The sequence below is a fragment of the Equus quagga genome, chromosome 2 (genome assembly GCF_021613505.1).
Source record: "Equus quagga isolate Etosha38 chromosome 2, UCLA_HA_Equagga_1.0, whole genome shotgun sequence".
In the NCBI taxonomy this organism is placed as follows: domain Eukaryota; kingdom Metazoa; phylum Chordata; class Mammalia; order Perissodactyla; family Equidae; genus Equus; species Equus quagga.
This window is the reverse complement of record NC_060268.1, coordinates 158,338,500-158,360,806: the sequence shown is the minus strand read 5'-3', so window position 1 is coordinate 158,360,806 and position 22,307 is coordinate 158,338,500. Positions and strand designations below refer to the sequence as shown.

Here is a 22,307-nt window from a genome sequence, read left to right as displayed (position 1 = left end):
CTACTATGTGCCAGGTACCCCAGGATGTCTCTGCTCTGAGGAGCAGACACTGGCCAGGTGGGGTTTGAAAGGCTTTGCCCACAGGGTCCAGACAGAGACAGGAGGGGAGGGGGCAGGCCTGGCAGGAAATCTCTAAAGAGGAGACACTGGTTTGGGGGACAATCACCCCAGGAAAGACAGGCCCCTCCTCAGAGCCCCCAAGACAGAGAGCGACTTCTTCAGAGGAGAAAGTCAAAGGCAGCAGCCGGGGAGGGAGACCAGGGGAGGCCGGAGGGGCTGGAGGGACCTGGGCGGAGGGAGAGACACAGATGCAGCGAAGCACAGGTGGGAGGGGGAAGGGGAGAGGGAAGAAAACGGACCCTGGGATGATTTAGGGCAGCAGGCGGCTCCCAGAGGGCAGGGGCTCCGAACCAGGGCACAGAGCAGCACGCCCGCTTCCAAAGGTAGCTGGCTGGATCGATTTAGGAAGAACAAAACGAAGAGACATTTTAATCTGCTAATTGAATTTAGGGGCCATAATCAGTGTTTGAAAATGCCCAGGGATTATGGTGATTTACGGCTGGGACGGGAATCAGCCGCGGCCTCGGCCTTATCGGGTGTACAGAGGGGCCTGCGGGGAAGTCCAGATGCAACTGGAAACACCGCGTGAAAACCCATGTATAGTCAAAGAGGGGGACGGGGCCAGGCCGGGTCAGCCGCCTGGCTCTGCCCCAGGGGGAGGCCCTTCCGACTCCTCTCCAGGCCCCTCCTTCATCCCCTGAGCTTTGGAAGCCTCATCTCCCCTGGAATGACCCCTTTATCCCCACACACCTCTAGACCCTCCTGGAACTTGTAGGCCCAGCGTCTGCCCCCTCTTCCAAGAAGCCCTCCTGGACTCCATCCTCCCTCACTGACCTCGGTCGCCTCTGACTTCCTGCCTCCCTTCACGCTTACACCTGCCAACAGGTAAAGGGGAAGGCACTGCCTTTGGTATCAGAACACCCAGTTCCAGTCCCAGCTCTGCCGAATCCCTATGCAGGCAGGTCAGGCCTTCCAGGGGCCTCAATTTCCTCCTTGCCAAATGGGGATGAAAAACCCTCCATCCAGAGCCAGCTGCTGAGAGGTTAAATGAGATAACTGGATGGAAACCGTCTCGGCAGATGGAAGGGATCCTATGACCACAGCGTTAAACAATTTGCTGTCTTCCCTTGGGTGATGCCCTGATTGTGACTGGAGTGTTTGCTTTGTGTCCTAATTTCCCGGGGAGCCTGGCGCTGGCTATGAGCAGGCCTGGGTCTACCCCAGTCGCCCCCACTTTCCTTCCTCCAACAAGTCATCCAGCCATCCCTACCCTCCCTCACCCACCCTACACGGACTCCTTGGTGTCCTCCACGCGCCAGGCACAGGATTGCGCTCCGGAGAGGAACCTGGCTGGGGAAGACACGGACTCCTCCCTCAAAGCCCTCCCCAGCTTGTGCAGAAACAGACATGTGGATGGACCAAGGCTTGGCCAATGTGCAGTGCGGAGAGGAGAGCAGGCACCAGGCGGTGGGACAGAAGGGACAGAGAAAAGAATTCAGCCCCGGAAGGCTTCAGGGAGGAGGTGGCTTTTAAGCTGGGCCTTGAAGTCTGAGTGGGATTTTGATCTTTGGGGACTGGGGGGAAGGGCATTTTTTGCTTAGAGAAAAGCAAGAATATTGCCCCCACTTCCTTTACCCCTCTCCCTTCAACAAGACTGTGACTTTCTTAAGAGCAGAGACATCCTTCTGTCTCCCACCATGTGGCCGAGCCCTGGGCTAAGGCATAGGACTCACAACCAACCACTTCACAGACGAGAAGACCGAGGCTCAGATAGAAGTGTGCAAGCTGGAGCTCAAACTCAAGCTTTGGGAGCCCAGTGCCTTGAAGTACGGGGCCCTGAGGATGTCTGAGCAGCAGGAGGTGCTGACTTGAGCCTGGGTTTAAGCATCGCCCTCTCCAGGATGGGTGGGGATGAGTGCCCGTCACTGCGTACCTACTGTGTGTAAGCTGCTTCACCAAACCCAGCTGCCTGAGCCTTCAAAAGAACCCTGAGAACAGTGATTATTACCCCCATTTTCAGATGAGGATCTGAGGTCCCGTAGCTAGTCCAGGGTGAGGCCAGGATCCGACCGGTATCTGTCTGACTGTTGCCCAGTAGCGTAACTCTGGCCTTTCTGCCTCCGGCTGGCAGAGGCCCTGCAGGCACACCCATTTCAGAGGGAAGGGAAAGCATTCATCCTGGGCAGCCGGGGCTCCCTTCCTGACTTGCTGAGACCCGGAAGAGCCTGGCTTCAGCCTCTTAACATGTCCATGCAAATACAGAAACACTTTCATTGAGTTGAAAAACAGAAAGCACCCCAACTATTAATTAATAAAAACAGCCTCCTGATGCTTAGAACTCAGCAGAAAGGCTTCTGATGATTATTCATTTCTTTGCTTTTCTTGCACTATCTTTTCTACTCAAATAAAGGTGTTTTGAAAAGAAGAGCTTCACCGTTTCTAGGCTCTGAAGTCAGAAAAGAAAAAAACTTTTTCAACCACCCCTATGACATTTTTCTCTCTGGGGAGAGGGGCAGGGATGGGAGACAGGAAGGACAAGCATTGGTTGAGCGCCAACTTGATACCCAGGACCGTGCTGGGCATTTTACTCACGGCCCCTTTAATTTAATCTTCCCACCAACCCACTTTACAGATGGGAAAGCTGAGGCTCGTGCAGGCTCTGCCTGGAGACACAGCCAATTTGCCAATAGGCTGATTGGCACCCAGAGTCTATGTATGCACACACATACACACTTGCCTGCATGCGCACAGTGTAGCAAGGTGAGAGGGATCCTGGACCCGGAGTCAGGTGACCTGAATGCTAGTCCCAGCTAAGCCACCAACTCACTATGTGACCCTAGGAAATCACAGACTCTCTGACGCCCCTTCCAGCCCTGACATCTTAGGGTCCACATGCACTCTGGCTGGGAGGCCTGGTACTCAGCAGCTCCAGGCTACCTGCCAGTGCTCCTCCTCGCCCCCAACAGGATGTCTGCCCTCTCACTCCCCTGAGCAGCCTTACTCACACCAGGGGCTGGGAGCAGCCAGAAAAGTCTTAGCCCCCCTAGTGCCTTCTGCTCTCCCCTCTTCCCTGTTTTGCCCACATCCCTGCAGAAAGCACTAGGCTAGGATTGGCTGCAGAGCCCAGGGGCCACAGGCTCACTTGGGACTGAGTGCTGGCTCTACCACTCACCCACTATGTCTCCTGGGGCCAATGACTCAACCTCCCTGAGCTTGAGTCTCGCCTCCATTACTGGGCCCAGTAATGGAGTCTGCCTGCCAGGGTTGCTACGAGAATGGCCACATCGAAGTGCCTAGCAGGTAGTGAGTGCTCTCTAACCCATGGTTACAATGATTCATATTCACTACTTCCTGGGGGTGGGGGGGCTTTGAGGCTCCATTTATGCTGAAAGCCACAACCTGAGGGTCCGCGGAGGGCAGAAATCCCGCCCAGGCACCACCCGCCACAGCTGTGGCCTGGAGGAAGGGGCGTTCTGCAGCTCACACGAAGGCCCCCGAGCTGCCCGGGGGCCGCTTGGCCCTGGGGCTGCTCCCAGTGGCAGAGGGGCTCCCATGCCTGATGGGATCCAGCATGTGGGACCAGAGGGCCTGGAGGCGGGCCGGCACCTAACCGGGAGGGCGGACACTCACCGAGCAGCTGGACGCCCCGCGTGAGGCCGTAGACGTCCACCAGGGCCCAGAGCGGGTCGGCCGTGCGGACCCCGTTGAAGAAGAGCATGGCAGCCGAGTCGTTGATGCGGTAGAACACACGGCCCTTCTTGTCCACCCAGAAGGCGATGATGTTGCCCTCGTTGGCAAACTCCTCGGGCAGCGCCTTGGCCCAGAAGCCGCTCTGGGACACCAGGTCGGGGCAGGCGTACTTGGGCAGCGAGTCGGGGTGGATGCGGGAGGGGTCCTTGCTCGTGAAGCCCAGGCGCAGAGCCCCGCTCCAGCAGCACTGCTTCTTGGTGATCTGGGCGGAAGGCAGCTGGCCTCAGACAGCCTCTCGCTCCCTCTCAGGGAGCCCCAGGGGACGGGAGCGCGCCCTTCTCCGCAGACCCCCTCCCATGGGAGTCACATCACCCCGGATCACCCACCACTCAGGCTCCTTTCCCTCCCCCAGGAGCCCTCCCACCAGTCTGGTGAGAGCTACTGGTCCCCATGGCCACTCCCCTCCCCCGTTCCTTCTTTGTCACACAGGGAAGGTTGAGAAAGGAGTAAGGAAGAGGGAAGAGAAAGAGGAGAGACTAGCAAGAGTAGAAATGGCAGCAGAGAGAAAGAGAAGGGGCCAGTGTGTAGTAATGGCTGTGGCAGAAGGCAGTGACTGGGGGAGAAAGCTCAGAGGCCCAGGGGGATACAGTGATGGAGAGCAGGGAGGGAGGCCCCACCTTCAGCCTGACTTGCTCGTAGATGAGGACTGGGCGGTTACTGAAGGTGATGGCATTGCAGAAGCTGGCCTGCCTCTTAACGGCCTTGTGGCTGAGGTCCATGAGGATCTGGGAGCCCTTGGTGTGCGGGTGGAAGAGCAGCGGCGTGGCTGGGAGCCCCCCGCCGGGCAGCACCGGGGGGCAGTGCTTCTGCTTGTGGTGGCATCGGTGAGAGGTGACAGGGAAGGGGCCCCCGATGGAGTCTGCAAAGGAACAAGCCACAGTGTCAGAGAACTTGGCAGTCCAAGAGCTGGACCAGGCTCCCCTAGGGAAGGGCAGAGGGCTGGTGCATAAGCAGAAGTCACTCCTCTGCCCAGTATTTCCACCATCATTGCCACACACCACCACCACTTTTTGCCACCATCCTTTTCCTGCTACCATCTATTGCCATTCCCACTTCACTATTCACCACCATGTACCATCACCCTTCACCCATCACCTCCCAGCACTGCCATCTACCCTCATCCTTCACCCATCACCATCATCTACCATCATCTTCCACCATCCCATCACCACCATCTTCCCTCATCGTTCATCCGTCACCTCATAGCACTGCCATCTACCTTCATCCTTCACCCATCACCATCATCTACCATCATCTTCCACCGTCCCCTCCTATCACCACATCTACCCTCATCATTCACCCATCACCTCCCACCACCACCATCTACCACTGTCCTTGACTCTCACCTCCCGCCACCACTACCTACCATTGTCCTTCACCCATAACCTCTCTGCCTGACCACCACCAACTACCATCTACTGTTCCTCACTAGTATTTACCACCATCTATCTTCCACCATCTATCATTGTGATAAATCACTGTTTACTACAAACGCCCACCACCATTCTCTGTCACTCACTACCACCATCACTTATTTTATTCAACAAATATTCATTACATATCTGCTGAATACCAACCCCTTTCCTCGGCACTGGAGACATAGGCATGAAATATACATGTATCCTGTCCTCAAGAAGCCAACAGTCCGGGAAGGGAGATAAGACATGGACAGAAATTGCAATACAAATGGCCGACGGTGGTAAGTGCCAAAAGGACGTACAGGCAGGTCACTTCTCAGGAAGGCCTCCTGGAGAAGGGGGAGAAGGCACTGGAGCGGGGCTGACAAGGCTGGAGTGCAGTGAACACATGACTGTGGGGCTGCCATGAAGACCAGGAAGTGTGGAGGGACCGCCTCTGCAGCGACAGACCCAGGACCACACCCATGTCTTCCTACCTAGGTTGCCTTCTTGCTTTCCCCTCTCGTGCCTGCAACACCTCAGACACAGGTGGGCCTCTTCACCGAGTTTCCTAACGGACCTCAGATCTGCCTCAAGAGCACCTGACCAGGGAGGGATACAGCTTTCTTCCACAGACAGCCCTACTGCACCCCAAAACAGGACAGAGTACAGCACAGGGCTTGGTCCAGGAGAAGGCGCTTTACAAACATGAAGCTGGCATCCAGGAGACAGGGCAGAAAGAGGAAAGAATATGGGATGAGGTGTTGGGTGGCTTGTGTCTGTCACTAGCTGGCTGTGTGAGCTTGGGGAAGTCACTTCCCCTCTCTGGCACAATGGACGGTCTCCACCCTGTGGCTCTAAGACATCTATCAGCAGCACTGGCAGCATTAACGTGCAGCCTTGGTGGTTGAGGGCAAGGGAGGGGAGGTGTTCATTTCTTCCCCAAGACCCTATGCCACCCATCAGGAAGGGCAGCCCCCGCCCATGCCATCGTCTTAAGGAAAGAGGGACATGGAGGATGGGGAAGATGGAGGCGGGGCAGTGGAAAGCCACAGAATGTGACAGAGGCCTTCTGGGATCAAACTTTGGCCCCTGAGAGGCAGAAATTTAATAACACAGAAAGCTTGGTTAGCATGGGTGTACCCAGAGGCCCTCCACTCCCTAAAGGGGAGGAGGGGTTTCCAGGAAGGAGAGGAAGACAGGGAGAGGGGAGAGAGTGAGGGAGGGACCCCAGAGGCTAGAAAGCCCAGACTTCAGTCCAGGCTGTATTTGCATTGGTTTGCATCATTTTGCATCTTCGCTTCCTCTTTCCCAGAGGGCCCCAGACACCAGTGTCCGCAGTCCAGGGCCAGCCAGACACCCTGTGCGTCAGCCTCCAGGCCTCCCTGGAGCAGCTTCCTGTATGCGGCGCCCATGAGGAGGGAGGTTGGGGGGGCTGGGGACACAAGGAGGAACTCGCCTTGCTCTCACTAAGGAGAAAAGACTGGAATTGCTAACAGTGCTCAAGGCTTTGAGAACCGCCAAGCAGCGAAGGTTGAAATTGCTCTGAGGAGGCCCAAATAGTCTGGGAAGGCTACCTGGAAGAGGCTGAGTGGCCCCTGGATAGAGCAGAGCAGGGGAGGTCATTCCAGGGAAGGGAATAGTTGGGGTGAAGCACAGAGTGTGGCACTGGCTACAGGTGCCCTGCGTGGAAGAGGTGCCCTTGGGGCTCAGGCCAGCCTATGACACAGCTTGACTCTTGGTTTTAAAAAAATACCTGCTGGTGAAAGGTAACATTACACATTGTTTAGGGATGTGTACATATGTAGAAATGAAAGCATAAAGGAAAAAAATACCTGCTGGGTGAATGGATAACAGGGTACAGCTATACAATGGAATACTACTCAGCAGTGAAAAAGACAAGAACTACTGATATGAGCAGCAACATGGATAAATGTCAAAATAAGTATGCAGAGTGAAAGAAGGCAGCTTTAAATAAAATATACATGATCCATGGAGTAACTGCAGGGCCTCCCTTCCTTTCAAAGCCTTCCTCTCCCTCCACACTGTCCCACTATATCAATTCTAGGAAATGCACACTAAGCTACAGTGATAACGAGAGATTGGCAGTCACCTGAGGACGGTGGCAGGAGGGAGGGAGGAATTACTAAGGAGCACAAGGGAGCATTTGGGGTGATGGATGTGTTTCCTATCTTGACGGTGGTGATGGTTTCATGGGTGTACACAAATGACAAAAGCCATCCAGTTACACACTTTAAACATGTGTGGTTTGGTGTATGTCAACTATCCCTCAATAAAGCAGTATTTTAAGCGTGCTGTGCCCAGCAGCTGCTTAGAGCCTCTTCTAGGAGAGGCCTCCCCAGCCTCCACTCAGAACCCAAGGACCAACTGCAGGGCCTCAGCTTCCTTCAAAAAAGCTTCCTCTTCTTCCCATCCATCCCGGCCAGGGTCCTAGGGCCCCGGGTAAAGGTCCAGAAAACACTGGCTCTGGGCAAATATGGTGGAGACGCTGAGGGACCAAAGAGCCAGGCCCTGGAAGCACCATTCCCCAGGGCCTCCCTTCCACAGGGAGGGTGTTGGGTGGGCAAGGGCAGCACAGGCCCAACCACGCTGGCTGCCAGCAGGACCGATGGAGAACAGGGGATGTGGGAACCCTGTTCCCTGGGGGCACGATGTGCACCCGGATGTGTGGCCTCAAAAAGGCATACACATACACCTGTGAGCACATGAAGGTAACCCAGACGCTAGGAGACATGGTGGGAGAGAGACTCTCCCTTAGACCAGGAAGCCCACATTTACATATGAACTGTGTGCACAGGTATGTATTCACGTACACACGGATGCACAAAACAGTACACATAAACACACGCCCAGCACACACAGGCCGTACACCTAATAACAATGGCGGCCATTCATCAAGAGCTAACACGGGCCAGGCTCTGCACTGGAAGTTCTACACACACTTACTGGTCTCACCCTCACAGCAAACTTAGGAGGGAGGGAGGGACATTCCCAGCCCATTTTACTGATGATGAATCTGAGCCTCAGAGAGACTGAGGGGCTTGCCCAAGGTCACACAGCCACAGGAAGGGGCTCTAGGAGCCAAACCCAGGCAATCTGACTGTAGGGCCTGTGTTTTAACCATTAAGCATTAACAGCCAAGAAAGTACAGGTTTGGTGTGCTGGATGCATTTTTTTTAAATACACATTAAAATATGGTCAAAACTGTAAAATATGGAAAAAATGTTCATCCATGTACCACGTCAAGGCATCTCTTGGAGCATGCTGGGGGAGACGTGGCATTCTAGTATGCTGCTGTCATCACACCTGTGTGGATGCCACCAAAACACAGAAATACACACCATGGGTTGGTTGGTTTGGGCAGGGAAGGACTGGCCCTGAGCTAACATCTGTTGCCAATCTTCCTCTCTTTTTTTTTTCCTTTCCCCAGAGCCCCAGTGCCTGGTTGTATATCCCAGTTGTAAGTCCTTCTAGTTCTTCTATGTGAGCCGCCACCACAGCATGGCTACTGACAGATGGGGGGAGTGGTTCCACGACCAGGAAAGGAACCTGGGCTGCTGAAGTGGTGGGAGCGCCGAACTTTAACCCCTAGGTCATCAGGTCTGGCTGCACACCACGTTTTCATGCACTGCCCTGAGACATGGCTGATAGGATGCAGCACGGTGCAGCCAATGTGGGAAATGGCTTGGCAGTTTCTTATAAAGTTAAACAGCTACCATGCAACTCAGCAGTCACACTCGTGGGCAGTGACCCAAGAGAAATGAAAACACACCCACACAATGACCTGGACACAAAGGTACGGCAGCTTTATTCATAATAACCAAAAACTGGAAACGCCTCGAATGTCCTTCAGCGGGTGAATAGACAAAGAAAACGTGGTACATCGCCACAATGAATACTACTCAGCAATAAAAATGAACGGAGCTGTGATACAACGAGAAGGAACCTCAAAAGCAGGCTAAGTGAAAGAGACCAGACTCGAAAGGCCACATGCGGTCTGACTCCATCTGTACAACATTCTGGAAAAAGCAAAATGATAGAGGTAGAAAGATCAGTGGGTATCGGAGTTTGGGGACAGGAAGAGAGGTGACTATGCAGCAGCACAAAGGACGTTTCTATGGTGACAGAAATGTTCTATATCTTAATTGTGGTAGTAGTTACACAACTTAGGCATTTGTCAAAAGTCACTAAATTATATACTTAAAAAGGATGAATTTTATTGTCTATAAATTATATGTCAAAAGCAACAACAATTACAAACCAGACCTTCCTTAAGATGGAGGAGAGGCAGGCTGGAATCCTGACCACCACGGCCCCCATCACCCCACCGCAGTGTTTGGACCACCTTACAGGAGACCCCAAGGCTTGGTCTGCCTGCCGCTCTCAGCCTTAAGTTCCTTCCACACCTGTGAGGCAGGGGTGCTGTTCCCTGCCCGCTCTGGGTATGAGGAGAGCACTCTGGGAGCTGCGAAGCACCTTCATGGATCCCGGGGCCTGCAAGGTCGCATGCTGCCTCCCCGGGCCCACAGTGAGGTCTCCGAGGCTGTGAGGACAGCCCTGGATGCAGGGGCTGCCTGGGCACTGTCCTCAGCCCCATCTCTGTATCTCAAGCATGCTGCGTGCTCAACACCCACCAAGCCACCTTTGTAGGGATGACTTGAAAACCCTCTCTGGCTCGCCGAGCATCTCCTGCCCACGGACACCGTCACTTGCCACTTAGCAGGCCCCAGCTGAAGTCCTGACAGTAACCCACCAGCCCCACCGTGCCCCCCAGGCCCCAGTGGAGTCTTGGAGCATTCCACACCCAACCTGCCAATCCCACCTCAGAAATAAATATCCCTGGGCCCTGCCCGCTCCTGGCCTCCTGTTGCCATGTTCCTAGGCCCCGCCTCATCACTTCTGGAACAAAGGCCAGGACCACCCTGTATAGCCACATAGGCTTCTGTGCTGCACACCTCCGGGGGTGCCATTTTCAAGGACTACAATAGGAATGATGCCCTCAGAGTGTCCAACATGGCAGCCCGGACCTGGGTGAGCACCACCGCCCCACCCCCTGCTGTCCCTGTTTCTGCTGTCTCCCTCTTCCATCTCAGCTGACATTACTGTCTAGGAGGAGGAAGGAGAAAGGCACAATGAATTAATCCTGAGTACGACTCTGATACAAAGTGCCAGAGGGCAGCTGGGGGCAGGGCTTCTTCCCCATACCATCCAAAAGGGTTCCCTTACTGCACTTTGATGTACACCATGACCCCTTAAGGTCCCCATTCTATAGATGAGTTGCGATTCAAACTGGTTAACCAACTTGCTGAGGTCACACAGTAATTAAGTGGTAGGGCTGGAACCTGAACCCTGATCTTCCAATGCCATGTCCAGAGTCCTTTACCCTACTCAGCATCTAATACTAGAGCTCATTTTCCCCATGAGTCCAAGATGGCAGGCATAGTGGGAAAAGACTGTGTGGAGGAGGTGCTGGCCAGTCCCAGCTGAGGGAGTGGCCACATCAAAGGGCCTCAAGATGCTGGGCCTGCGCACTGCACAACTGCTCCCCCAGTGGCCAACGCTCCTGGGTGGAGCCCCATCTGGCTCACCGCAGAGCTCCTAGGGAGCCCCCGCCCCACTTAGTGACAGTTTTACGAGCTTCTCGGGAGCCACAGTGGGGGCACCTCACTCAGGGGAGGCTGCTGCTGACAAAATGGAAACTCCCCCACAGCCCATTCCTCCTGGGCATTTATGAGCTGCCAGACACAAGCCTGCCCAGCCCTCCCGTGACCCTCAGCCAGCTCTGGACCGCATTCCTGCCTCTTGATGGGATCCCAGTGAGAGAGGCCCGGGCACAATGTAGCCTCTTGAGTGAGCTCCCCACTGCCCCAGAACCATGCTGGCAGAGCCCCAGATGCCCGGGCAGGGCTCAGCTGGGCTGCCCAGGAGAGACAGGGAGAGACCAACACTAATGACAATGACCAACCTCTGTGTGGCTTAACAGACAGTGTCTTCATTATGCCCCCAATGCCACGATGAGACAGGTCCTCGCCAAGGTCACCCAGCCAGAGGAAAGAGCCCAGATCTGAACCCAGCCCGCTGCCTCCAAACCCACAGCTCCGTCACGAACTGTGAGACCTCCAGGAGGCTCAGTGTTCTCATCCGTAAAATAGGGTCACACAGACCTTCTTCATGGGACTCTTGTGAGGATTAAATGAGATGAGGCATGTAAAACTAACTCAGTAAGTGGTTGCCAGAAGAAGAAGAATTGTTACATATAATAGTTGTTAATAATTATATTGATAGTTAATAGTTATTAATAATTATATAACAATACTACTAATAATTATTGCTATTGACATCCATCTGTACTCTCCACCCCTTTGCTCAAGCTGTTGCCCCTGCCCCACGTATCTTCTTGCCCTGCCCCACCTGCGCCTCTCCAAATCCCACCCATGTGTCAAGGCCCAGCTGAATCCCACTGTGTTCAAGATCACCTCCTTCTGAACCCACGGCCCTGAATACCAGTGCTGGCATGATCCTTTGCATCCCCTATGAGGGAGGCTTGTCTCCCTTTCTGGACAATGGGACGGGGCAAAGAGCATGGGCACTGGAGGCAGGAGGCCCTGGCCTCAAACCCTGGCCATGCCACAGATTTGTTGTGTGACTTGGGGCAAGTCGCTTCACCTCTCTGAACCCTGCTTGCTTTCTCCATAAAACAGAGTCATCATAGCTGCCCTGCCCACTTCTCCAGGTTGTTGTGAGGACCCAATGAGTTCACAGATGTGAAAGAATTCTGCAAACTTTAACACCTGATCCCAACATAAGGTCTTATTTTTTCTTATAAAAGCAACCGCCACTGCCATAGGAAATGATCAGCTCATTTCAGCCCAGTGGGAGGCCGGCCACTTCTTTATCTTATCCCAAACGCCCTAATCCCAGATTGCCAGGTGGCCCTGATTTGGACTAGCTTATAAGCATTCATTGAATAGGGCTCTCACTGGGCAGAAGACTTTGGGAGTGAGCTGGAAGGGTGGGAGAGCAGATGGGGAGGGGGCTTGGGTGAGAGATGATTGTAAAACTGGGCAGATGTGAACATCTCCGGGTTTCTTAATGGGGCCCACCCCCCTCACCTGGCTCTTGCCTCCAAGCTTGGCCCAAGCCCATTTCTCTCCTGGGAACCTTTCCTTCCTCCTTCCCACCTACCTACCTGCCTTTCTCTCACCAATCCTTCGGACCTTGATTTTAAAGCTCACTTTCTCTCAGAAGTCTCTCTGGCCCCAGACCATATTAGGGGCCCTGCTATGGACCTTCAGGGACCCCAGCCGCCCCTAACAGAGCATCCAGCACCCAAGCAGCCTTTCTCAACTCTGATTCCTCCACAGAATTAAGCCCAAATGCCCTGGGGCATCCACTGTATGCAACGCCCTGCCTTGTCTTCTCTATACCCAGAAGGGTCTGGTTATGTGCCATCCTTGGGAGAACTGAGAAAAGAGTCACTCAGATCATTTTCTGTCTTCTGGACACTGCTTTCCAGCTAGGAAAGTCTGCAGGGTTATGGGTGTCTGTCTCCCAGAGGCACTGTGAGCCTCCTGAGGGCAGAGACTATTGTCTTTTTTTACTGCTGTTTCCCCAGGGCCTAGCTCAGAGCAACAGCAGGTGCTCAGTAAAAGCTGAAGGAATGGCCACCACTCAATTCTTCAGACCCCGGATCAATTGGCAAATGTCCAGGGAGCACCCACTTTGTGCCTTGCCCTGTCTGGTATCCTGGGGAGAAATTAGAGAAAAAGAGACTAAAGGGACAGCTTCCCTTACTGCTCAGCACCAAGATCCCACAACACTTGCCTGACTACAGCCCTGCCTGCTCAAGAACCTTCAATAACTCCCTACTTGCCTACAGGAAAAAGGAGAAAAGGAAGGTCATGAGAGCTGATTCTTTCCTGTGTGTCAGATACTGCACCTGATGCCATCCATAAACAAGCTCATCTCACCCTCCCAATCCCGGCAGGGTAGGTGTGCATGGGAAGCAGCCTCTAACATGGCCCCAGTGATCCCACATCCACCTCCCGACAGTCATCGCTTTCATAATCCCCTCCCCTTCCGTGTGAAGTGAACCTAGCAACTGGCTTCTAACGCAGTGAACACGGCTGAAGTAATGGGATGTCACTCCCTAGACCGGGTTATAGAAAACCTTTGACCTCCATCTTAGTTACTCTCTCTCGCCTCCCTTGGGTCTCTCCCTCCGTGGGGAGCCGGCCGCCGTGTTGTGAGGTAGCCCCATGGGGAAGCCGAGTGGTAAGGGACCAAGGACTGCCCATAACTATGTGAGTAAGCTGGGATATGGACCCCTCTCCAGGCAAGCCTTCCGAGGAGACCACAGCCCCGGCCAACAACTTGACTGCAGCCTCCCGAGAGACATTAAGCTGGGGGCACCTCCCTAAACCGTGTCAAGATTCCTGACCCACAGAAACTGTGGGATAGTCAAATGTTCGTTGTTTTAAGCCACTAACTTTTGGGGTAATTTGTTATATAGCAATAGGTATGTTATGCAGCAATACAGTATCAATTAGTCCCATTTTATTGATAAGGAAGCAGAGGCTGTGAGAGGTAATAACTTGCCCAAGGTCACATAGCTGGTAAGGGGCAGCACTGGGCTCTGAACTCAGATCTGTCTCGCTGTGCAGCCGTCCTCAGGGAGCCCCAGCTAGCTGGCCAGCATACTCAGCCCCGCCTCCCCTCCATGAACCCTCCTCCCCACCCTAGTCAGTTTCTCCATGACCGCTGCAGCCCCCATGTATGTACACCTTTGCTGCATGATTAGCACCCTATCGTCTCCTCCAGGGCGCCAGGCTAGGCATCCAGAGGCCCTGCTGCTCCCTGGAAGACTGAAGGAATTCATGACAATGAGGAGGCGAAGGAGAGTGGCAGGGAGTGGGCAGCATCGCACCTTCGTAGCCAAGTTCATCTTCACCCTGAGCCTCCTGCTCATTCACTCGGCGACATCCCAGTCTCTGACATGTCCAGCTGCCAGATGTGCATGCAGCTGTGCCTCCCAACATCCTCACTGCTGGGAGGGGACCAGAAGGGGATTCCAGATGCTAACTATTCCGGGTTCCGCTCCCTGTCCCTGTCTTCCCAGTGCCTCCCCCAAACCTGCCAGGCCTGAGAGAATGAGGGGGAGCGTGGCTCAGTCACATAAGTCCACACACCATGCAGACCATCGCCCTTAGTTCCCCTTACACAAATCCACACTCACTCGTGTGTAGGTGCGTGTACACACACAGCCAGTGGGTATGTCTAATGGCGAACACAAGCACCCAGGGAATATTCTGTCCCAGGGGCCTACCAAGGCTGGAAGAGGCAGAAGATGCAATCTGGGTCCTTAGAGACAGCCAGGCACGTGTGTGTGTATGCACTCGTGAGCACCCACAGCCTGGAGGAGCCTCCGTGGAAACCTTCACAGAGGTACATCCACCAACAGAGAGCTTACTATGCAGCAGGTGGGTGGCCCTTTTTGCCCATTAGTTCACCTAATCCTTTCTACAGCCCTTCAGCGTAAATCTTACCATCCCCACCTTCAGAAGTGGACACTGAGACTCAGACTCAGATGAAGGGACTGACCCAAAGTCACACAGCCAGTAAAAGTGGAACAGGATTCGAACTCTCACCAAGAACACGGCCCACCTTACCCTTCCTCTCCAGCCTCGTCTGGCTTTATTGCCCAGCTCAGGCTGCACATCTGAAGCCGTCTCTGACAGCCGCATCCCACCTGCCCCCTCACGCCACCTGCAGCTCCAATGTCACGTGGTCCAGCAGCCAGGGCCTGTACCCCACACTATTCCCTCTCGCTCACTGACCAAGCGTCTGCTAGTGCCCATTGTGTGCCAGGCACTGGGCTGGGTTAAGACGGGTTAATACGGAGATGGATCCACCTGATCCACACCCTCCCAGAGCCCACAGCATGAGTGGGGTGTGTGTGCATGTGCACACATATGTTCACACACGTACCTGCCCACTCTGGTGAGCTCACCTCGGCCTAAGCCTCCAGAGCTGCTGCCAGGAGACAGACGGCTCCCTCTGAGCTAATCCCGGGTCTCAGAAGGCCCCTTGATACCCTTTCCGTGCTGTATGTTTGAGAATTAAGGAACCCAAGGAGGAGAAGTGGGGGGTCAGCTGTGGAAGGAACAAGACCTGGCTTCCCCTCTGAGCCACCAGCTATGTGACCTCAGCCGGACATTTCCCTTTCTGGGCCACAGCATCCCCTCTGTGAAAGGACATGGTGGGAACCAATCTCTCGGCCCCCTGCACCCCAGCATCCAGAGACCAACCTAGATGTGGCCATGTACATCTGGGTGCATTTGTGTGTGTCATCGGCACATCAACCCCTCAGCAACGGGTCCATCCTTCCCTGGGGGGAGTGGTGAAGGAGGCACAGGAGGAAGCAGAAGGAAGGGGAGGGCAGGGGAGGGAAGGGGAGGGGAGGCATCCCAGTATTGCTGCTGCCTCCCTCCGTGCTCTCCCCACCCCCATCCTGCCCTCAAGACTGGGAACAGCTCTGGAAATCTGCCCGATGAAAGAGATCAAGCATGTAACTGCCGAAATCATTTTCCAAATGGTAATTAATTTCTCCCATGGGTCCCCTGCCAGGCTGGTCCCAGAGGAGCCTGACTCGTCACCACCAGCCCTACCACACACACACACACACTCACACACACACAAACACACTCTCAAACACACACACACAACTCGTGCAGAAACAGTGACATCTGCAGAATAACAAGGACATGTCACAGGCAGAGTACCACAAACGTGGCTGCTCACACATGGAAACGCAGACACAACAACACGAAATCCCCTGAACATTACACAGATAGATACACATACACATCAAACACAAATACACAATCTGTAGACACCAGAAACACAGACAGCCAGAACATGTCCACAAACACACTAGATAAACTCCACACACACACAGTCTCGGGTTACTCTGTCACTTTCCCTTCACCTCTCACCGTCACCAAGCCATCTAAAATCTTCAGCTTGAACCAGCCCACAGTGAAAATAACATCAAGAACTATGTAACTACGTCTTAGGGAGTCAGGCGGTGGGCTGAGCGTGCCCGTGGGAAGGAGGAACCCCCCTGCATCTCTCACTTCCCCCAACTCACCGCCCAGGAGGAGGTGAAACCAGAGCCACCAGGGCAGCCCGTGCACAGGTGTGGGCACACGTAGGTGTGGACATGGGTGAGGACACATGAGGACATGCACCCAGGGGTTCTGGCTAAGGTGCTCTGTGGGTACAGGGAAATACCCCCTCTCCACAACCCCCACCCCCATCTCCGGCTCATGTTGATGGTAGGCTGAGGCGGGGCCAGACCGCTTAGCAAGGGCCCAGCCTGAGTAGGGTGGTCCTGGCAAGCGGGTGGGCATCAAGGCAGATGAGACTTTTAATTAGCACTCACCAGTGGCCACCCAGCCTGGACGCCCAACTCCTAGAGTTCCCAGCATACCCCAAGTTATCCTCCTGTCCCACGGGGGAAGGGAGGGAATATGACCCTGGCCTCAGAATGCCTTTCTAAGCCCTTTTGCTTTTGCGCATGTTAAGTCCTTGCTCACATTGTCTTGTGTAACCCTCACAATAATCCTATGAGGAGGGTACTATTATTAGCCCCACTGACAGATGAGAAAACCGAGGCTCAGGAAGACACTCGCTGTAACGCACGTCTACCTACTCCAGAGCATGAGCTTTTGACGACCACCTACCATCTCGGGTGGTCTCGGGGTCCTCCCTCCCCTCTGAAGTCTGTGCTCCCACACAGCTGGGGGACAGTGTGCTGCGTCCTGAGCCTGTTCTGAAGGCCTCTAAGTCCTTCCCAGGCCACAGGCTTGCCCAAGTCTGACTCCAGTGGAAAATGCCAGTTGGCCCAGACCCTCTGCCAACAGGCCCCGCTGGGGCCAATGAGCCCTGAGAGGAGCTCCCGTCCCACAGACGGGCAGGGCCAGGCCCAGGTCAGCCCAGCCCGAGTCTCAGGCCAAGGCCCAGGCCACTGGCACTGCCCCTGGCCAGCTCCGGATTATGTGTCTTCAGGGCCTTCCATCTGTCACTTATCCCTCCAGGCCCAGGACAAAATTCATTTCCTTTTAAGAGAGCCAATGACTTGCTTTTCCCATGTCTCCTTCCATGCCTTTTTCTTTTTTAATTAGAAATTACTCTCTCAAAGTCCAGCACCTAGAAGGGGGAAGCCACCTGGTCACCAGTCCTGGCCACAGCTTCCCACTCACTCCTGCCATCACCTTCCTTCCTTCTTGGGCCTCTCCCAGAGTGCCAGTGCCCACTGGACCCAGCAGATGGAGGCTACCCCATCTCCTAATACCCCGTCCGAGGGGGGAGGAGGGGCCACAGGGGAGTGTGGCAGGGACTCCGCAAGGTCAGCCCAGACTGTTCTAGAGCCAGCCAGTTTGTACAGGAACCCCAGCTCCCGGGGCCCAGCGATGACAAAGCAAGTCCCTGGGAAGGTTTCCCCTTGTGGGTCTGGTGTCACATCATCCATGTTACTCCTAAGACCACAGTGCTCAAGCCAGGCAGATGAGGGCACAGGAGTCGGGCATGCAGGAGACTGCAAGTAGGGAGCCAGCTGGTGCTCCTCCCTTCCACCCCTTCACCTGCCTGCCTGTCGGTCTGGTCTGTGGACGTGAACCCCAGGGGTCAGAAGTTCACTGGCCTCCCCAGCAGAGTGCATATTTTGAGAACCACAGAGGTAAGGCAATGTAGGGGGCTGTCACTTGCTTACCCACGTGCTTAAGCACAGACTGGCACAGGTACACACCCACAGATACCTCCAATGCACACTCATGAGCACAGACATGCACACATCCTCATGCACACACATGTGTGCCCGCACATCTCTCCACGGCTCCATCATGGAACACAGCGCTGACCTCCATGGCCTGCATTCCAGGACTCACAAACAGGTCCCCCCCCAGCCCCAGCTGTCTAACTGTGATTTTCCTTAGTTCTAGGAGAGGAGGGTACGGACCTCACATCCTACTTAGGGGCTGGTCAGCACCCTGGGGAGGTAAGAGGACAAGGAGACTTTGCGGGGAGTCTCAGCTGCCTGACCTCGCCAGCTGCCAGGGAAAGCCCCCTTTCCTGCTTTTCCCAGGCCCACTGCTTTCCCCCACCCAAAGGCGCCCCCTCCCATGGTCCTGGAACCCACCAAGGAGTGAAGAGGCAGGGGGCTGACCATACCCTCAGCCCCAGTGCTCCTGGCCCCAGCCTCCCCAGGTGGTCCCCAGGCTGGGGATGGGCGGACCCCCTCCAGTCATCAGCTGGGGCCTTACCGTGGAGGGTGCTCCGGGTGATCTGTCCCCCCATCACGGGCAGCGGGCAGTACAGCCACCTCCGTTTAGCCGGCTGGCCTCGTCACGGAGCCGCCCTGGCCGCCAGCTCCCCTCCTCCTGCCCCCCCTCCTCCCCCGCGGCCGGCAGCCGGCATGGCAGGGCCGAGCCCACCCCTCCCGTGCCCCCACGCACTCCCTCCCGCACACGGCCGCCAGCCCGCGAGGCCGGCCACACACGCACACACGCACACCCCTCTGGCCCTGCTCACTGCTGCCTCCCAGCTCCCACCCACTCCCGGAGCCTCCCCCACCTCCCCGCGCTGGTACAGGCGATGGGATCTGTCATGTTTATTTACATAAGGAGGAGGAGACTAGAGGCTTCCTGAAATAGCCAAGCTCCAGAAAGCGCTGGAGATGCCCCAGCCGGAGCAGACACATGAACACACACACACACAAGCACATATGCACATTCCCCATCACACCCCTCATCACAGACACACACACACACACACACAACCTCACCATTCACCCGCGCCTTCAGCCCTTTACATGCCATCACGCACCTACAACATGCGGACACTGGGCAAGGCAATGAGGATACCATGGTGAGCAAAACAGACCTTGTCCCTGCCCGCAAGAGGCTTACAGTCTGGCTGGTGAAGCTTAACAACAAACAGCGAACACTGCTTCTATCTTCCTCCAGGCTCTACTGAGAGCGCTGTAGGAGTATTAACTCCTTTGGTCCTCCTGGGCTGAATGATGAGTTCAGTATTATTGTTATTATCAATAGGAACCATTATTATGATTATCTTACAAATGAAAAAACTGAAACAGAGAGAAGCGATGGACCTAGAAAGCAGCAGGGCTGGGATGCAAACCCAGGCAGTATGGCACTGGAATCCACGCTTTGATTCCCGCACCAAACCATCCCTTTAATCATAAACACATATGAACCTAGGCCAAAGTATGCAGACCACATCACCTGTCTACACCCTGTCACACGTACGTGCACAAACACAGGTTCATAAGCACTCGCAAGCATTCACCGTTGTACCCACTTAGCCACGTACTGCCCACCAGGCGCATACTTACATGGTTACGCACACACTTTGCAATGTACACTCAACACACGCACCCTCCCACAAACTCACACAGTCTCTGGAGAAATCTTGAGTGTGGAACCTGGCACCCCACATGCAGGGCTGAGTGAAGGTGCAGACAGAGAAGGCAGGGGCGGCAGGAAGGCAGGCCCCCTAGCGCTGGGCAAGCATGCTGGGAGCCCCAGGGCATCACCAGAAGAGCAGCCCCCCGTGCACTGAGCACTCACTGTGCACCAGGCACTGCGTGCACTATCTGATTTATATTCTGGGTGGCAGGGGCTACTGTTATGTCCATTTTACAGAAAAGAGGGTGGAGGCTCCAAAAGGCTCAGGAACTTGCCTGATGTTACCCAGCAGGTCAGAGGCAGAGCCAGGACTCAGGCCTGGGTCCGTGGGACAATTGCACAGTCCATCACCCATCACAGGATCTCTGCAGGACAGGGGCCTCTCCCAGGAAAACAGGACAGCTCCCTCCTCTCAGGCCCTGGCCCAGCCCCCAGCCCCTGTCCTCAGGGTCAGGGATCTGGGTTCCCAGGGAAAGATCTGGGTGGGGAGGGAAAGCCAGAGGGCAGAGGGGTGGGGGCTGGGGAGAGAGCCGTGGGAAAGGCGGGGGCCATCTCCTATCAGATGGAACTCAGAGGTCTGGCACTGTGAGGGGCTGTGCTGGGCCCTGAGCCCTCGCCGCACGACCCTGTTGCTGCCACCCTGTGTGGGTCTGGAGAAGGCGGAGGAGCATTCAGTCCTGACCAAGGGTCATCAGCCAGAGGGCTGGGCAGGCCCTGGGGGAAAGTGCCCACAAGCCCGGCGTGCTAATCCTTCTCTCAGGCCAAAGGTGTGCCTGACTCTTCTCCCTGGGAGAAGCTGCCACACTGATTCCACAAACAGCTGCCCCTTTCTACAGGCATGTGCTCACCTGTGGCTGTGCACAGCCACACGTATGTGCACACACGCTCCATGGCACACACACCCAGGTCCTCTGGGGGAGGGAGGCTGAGCCAAAGTCTGACCGAGAGGAAATAACCCAAACACCTTTGTGGGGTAAATAAACATAATAATAGCCAACACAAGGCCTGACTGTGTGCCAGGCTGTTCTGAGCACATTACACATATTAACTCGTTCAACCCTCATGACAGGGTCCCGGTGGCGCAGCACTTAAGTTCACACATTCCACTTCGGCAGCCCGGGGTTCACCAGCCCAGATCCCGGGTGTGGACACGGCACTGCTTGGCAAGCCATGCTGTGGCAGGCGTCCCACATATAAAGTAGAGGAAGATGGCCACAGATGTTAGCTCGGTGCCAGTCTTCCTCAGCAAAAAGAGGAGTATGGGCAGCAGATGTTAGCTCAGGGCTAATCTTCCTCAAAAAAAAAAAAAATCCTCATGACAACCCTAAGAGATAGGTGGCATTTTTATGCCCATTTTACAGATGAGGAAACTAAGGCAAAAAGAGGCTGCTCTGGAGGCTGTTCCTGCAGCAGCAGAGTCAACCCCTCTCATCCTGCCTGCTTTCTAATGCACCTGGCTCGGCCTTTCCCCACCAACCCCTCCCACATGGCCAGCCTGGTCTTCCCACCCCCAGAGCACTGAAACCACCTCTTCTGGGAAGCCTCCTTAGGGCCCTCGGTGCAGAATGAGTCCCGCTTCTTGGAGCTTGTCTCTCCTCTGAGCCCGAGCTATGCCTCTCCCATCCCATCTTACGCTGCCCTTCACAGAAATAGCCATGGCCTAGCTGTGGCCTTGTCTGCCTGCCCTGGCTTCTCCTGCATGCATCTCAACAATTCAACTTGACCAGCATTTATTGAATGCCTACTAAGTGCCAGACACTAAGCTGGGGATGCAATGGTGATCAACAATAGATAGGTCCCGGCTCTCGTGGACTTACAGTCCAGAGGGAGACAGACATTTATCATGTAGTCTCACTAAGGAACATTTCATCACAGTCCCAGAAGTGTTCTGAAAGAGAAGAGCAAGGTTCTGGGGGCTCAGGGCATGCCTTTCTGAAAAGCAATGGTGAAGGAAAGGTAGGCATGTCCATGGGTTATAGAGGTAAGTTAGGGGAGAGAGTGCTTCAGAGACTGAGCACAACATGTGCAAAGGCCCTGTGGCTGGAGGGAGCCCTGCACATTCAAGAAGCAAGGTTGGTATCGCTGGAGCAGGGATGGTAGAGGACCTGGGGAAATTTTCTGGTGGCAGGCCAAGGTGGTCTGGGGACACACCAGGAGGGCCTCAAAGAGCAGGGTGAAGAATCTGGCCTTCTTTCTGAGAGCAATAGGGAACCCCGGACAGGTTTCAGCAGGGGGGAAACAAGACCAGACCTGTGTTTCTAAAAGGTCACTCTGCCATCTGGTGTGGAGAATGCATAGGAGGAGGCAAAGGTACTAGGGGAGAAAGCAGCACCATCCAGCAAGGTTGGGCCTGTACCCGACACAGCTCACTCCCCCAGGCCTAGCATCGTGCCTGCACAGAGCAGTTGCTCAGAAAATATCTCATGAATAGAACTGAATTCATGTAACTTTCTGGAGACAGGATGGGGTGGGGGGTGGGGGGAGAGTAACCAAGCAGGGATGGGGACAGGGTGAAGGTTCAGCAAACCGGGAGTCCTGCAGGTGGGCAGCAGCCCTCGCTCAGAATGGAGTAGAGAACTGGCAGGCAGCCTGG

At 55.0% G+C, this 22,307-nt stretch overlaps 1 protein-coding gene across 2 annotated transcripts in view; it reads right to left on the bottom strand.

Moving 5' to 3' along the window:
• Positions 1 to 22,307, bottom strand: part of NEURL1 (neuralized E3 ubiquitin protein ligase 1) — an 80,230-nt gene that overhangs the window by 15,866 nt on the left and 42,057 nt on the right. Inside the window, exons 1-3 of one of the 2 annotated variants that reach the window (XM_046652140.1) lie at positions 18,551 to 18,791; positions 4,428 to 4,669; positions 3,691 to 4,012 (exon numbers count right to left, since the gene is read on the bottom strand). In XM_046652140.1, coding sequence (XP_046508096.1) covers positions 3,691 to 4,012; positions 4,428 to 4,669; positions 18,551 to 18,584 — 598 coding nt within the window. In that variant the 5' untranslated portion in view covers positions 18,585 to 18,791. Of the gene's footprint in view, positions 1 to 3,690; positions 4,013 to 4,427; positions 4,670 to 18,550; positions 18,792 to 22,307 lie in introns of those variants that run through there. The other variant, XM_046652139.1, reaches the window with a different exon arrangement.